The sequence below is a fragment of the Entamoeba nuttalli genome (assembly GCF_000257125.1).
Source record: "Entamoeba nuttalli P19 unplaced genomic scaffold asmbl_6161, whole genome shotgun sequence".
NCBI lineage: Eukaryota > Evosea > Mastigamoebida > Endamoebidae > Entamoeba > Entamoeba nuttalli.
In genome coordinates this window covers 1-2,106 of record NW_008577924.1, presented here as the reverse complement: position 1 = coordinate 2,106, position 2,106 = coordinate 1, and the positions used below count along the sequence as shown (strand labels likewise).

Here is a 2,106-nt window from a genome sequence, read left to right as displayed (position 1 = left end):
AAAAAAAAACTCTTTCAAGAAAGTTTCTTTTTGTTTTCTTTTAACTTAGTTTCCATCAGAAACTCAATACTAATAATATTAGTAAATACTTTACTCAAATGAGCGAAGAACTAACCTATAAGATTTGTGTTGTTGGTCCAGAGAAATCAGGAAAGAGTTGTTTAATTAATCGTATTGCATTAAATGTATTTAAAGAACAGCCAACCAATGAGCCTCTTGTTTGTTTTTCTTTTTCATTTATTTCTTTAATGGCATAAAGAATTAATTTTGTTTAGATTAAAAGAGTTATCAGAGTTGCAGGAAATCTTATTTGTTTAGACCTTTATGAATTAATAAATTTAAAAGAAAAAGAACGTACAAAATATTATCAAGGAGTTGATTGTATTTTATTTGTTGTTTCGATGGAAGACATAGAATCATTATGCCTAATTCCAAATTTAGTTGATGAAGCTGAAAAAATAGGTTCTATTCCATCTTCATCAATGTTAGTTGCAACTAAAAATGATGGAGACATAGAGATAGAAGAGTCTGAAATTTATAAAATGGCACAGAATCTTCAGTTAAAATGTCTTTTTGTTTCAAGTAGAACTGGATATGGGTTTGATAATTTGTTATTTGAAATACAAAATGATATATTCTCTATTATGGAGAAGAATGCACTTAAACACTCTCACGATAAATCATCAAAGAAATTAGTTTGTTTTTGTTGAATAAAGTAATTTTTTTATTGTCTCTTACTCATCTTAATAGAAAAAGAAGTAATTTAGAATTATAATTATTATAAAATTTCCATTAGTTATAATTGATTATTCAGTCAGGCATGACACAAAAAGATCAAGTTTCAATGCCTCTTCACAAGTAATTCTTTCTAACGGATTAATTTTTAATAATTTTAAACATAAATCTTCTTCATCAGCAGGTAAATTGGGAAATGAACATTTCATTAATTTTAAGGGGTTAATCATTGAATAAAATGGAAGATGAATAAATTGTTGTAATTGGTCAGGAAAAATACTGTTAATTTGTTGTAAAATTTCTGTTGCATCATTTCCATGAAACAGTATTGTATGAGAAAATAGTTCAACAAAAACACACCCAAGCGACCATTGGTCTATCTCTTCTGAGTATTCTACAGCACCATACAGTAATTCTGGAGGTCGGTACCATAATGTTATCACTTCATTACACTGACTCCTATTAGGAATTGAGTTCCATTTTGCCAATCCAAAGTCACAAAGCTTAATTAACCCATTTTTGTTTATCAAAATGTTATGTGGTTTTATGTCTCGGTGAATAATGTGATTAAAATGAAGAAATTTAACTGCTTGAAGTATTTGAAAAGCAATATCAGTTGCTTGATGATGAGTAAATGCATGTGCTTGTAATTCTTTTCGGAGATCAGAAGTACAATAATCCATTATGATGTATACTTTGTTTGTTATAATTATGTCTAATATTCCTATAATGTTAGGGTGGTTAATCATTTTTAAAAGTGCTATTTCTCTTATTGTAGCAGAACACATTCCACACTCCCCTAACTTCATTTCTTTCACTGCAACAAAATTATTTTCTTCTTCAGATTTGCTGTTCTTTGGGTTATAGATAGTTGCTTTATAAACAAGTCCATATGTTCCTTCTCCAATTTTATCTATCAATTTATATTTATTATCAACAATGTTTCCTTTCATTTTGTCTTGAACTTAATTTCAATTGAGATTGACTTTGTTTTTCATTTTATTTTTGATTTGTTTATTTCATTTGTTATTTCGTTTTAGTAAAGGGTAATATTATTTTCACTTTGTAGAAATGTATTGAGTCACCAGATTGAAAAGTTAATACAAAGTTTTCATTTTGAAGTTCTGAAAGAAAAAAAATTATATTTAAAAAAACCATTCATTGTTTATTTCTGGTTCATTTCATATTTCTTGTGATAGAAGACTCTTTTTCAATCAAAGGAATATATCAAATAATATTTAATAATAACATTTAGTAATGCTCTTGACTCTTGAAAAGAAAAAACAGTGTAAAAATAATCACGAAAATACAAAAGGATGATGAAGTGGTAATAAAGTGTGTATAACAATAATGATAAAAGAAATACAAAGA

The 2,106-nt window shown here is 27.0% G+C and overlaps 2 protein-coding genes across 2 annotated transcripts; one reads left to right on the top strand and one right to left on the bottom strand.

The window, feature by feature from the left end:
- Positions 1–98: 98 nt before the first annotated feature.
- ENU1_149220 (GTP-binding protein, Ras family protein) lies at positions 99–710 on the top strand (the record flags this gene model as incomplete). The annotated part of the gene is made up of 2 exons (XM_008860567.1): positions 99–218; positions 276–710. 2 exons carry the CDS (start codon positions 99–101, stop codon positions 708–710), a joined length of 555 nt encoding a protein of 184 aa, XP_008858789.1.
- A 96-nt stretch (positions 711–806) lies between these two features.
- On the bottom strand, positions 807–1,688 carry ENU1_149210 (protein kinase domain containing protein; the record flags this gene model as incomplete). Its single annotated transcript, XM_008860566.1, has 1 exon — positions 807–1,688. The coding sequence occupies one exon, from the start codon at positions 1,686–1,688 to the stop codon at positions 807–809; it is 882 nt and encodes a 293-aa protein (XP_008858788.1).
- Positions 1,689–2,106: the final 418 nt, after the last annotated feature.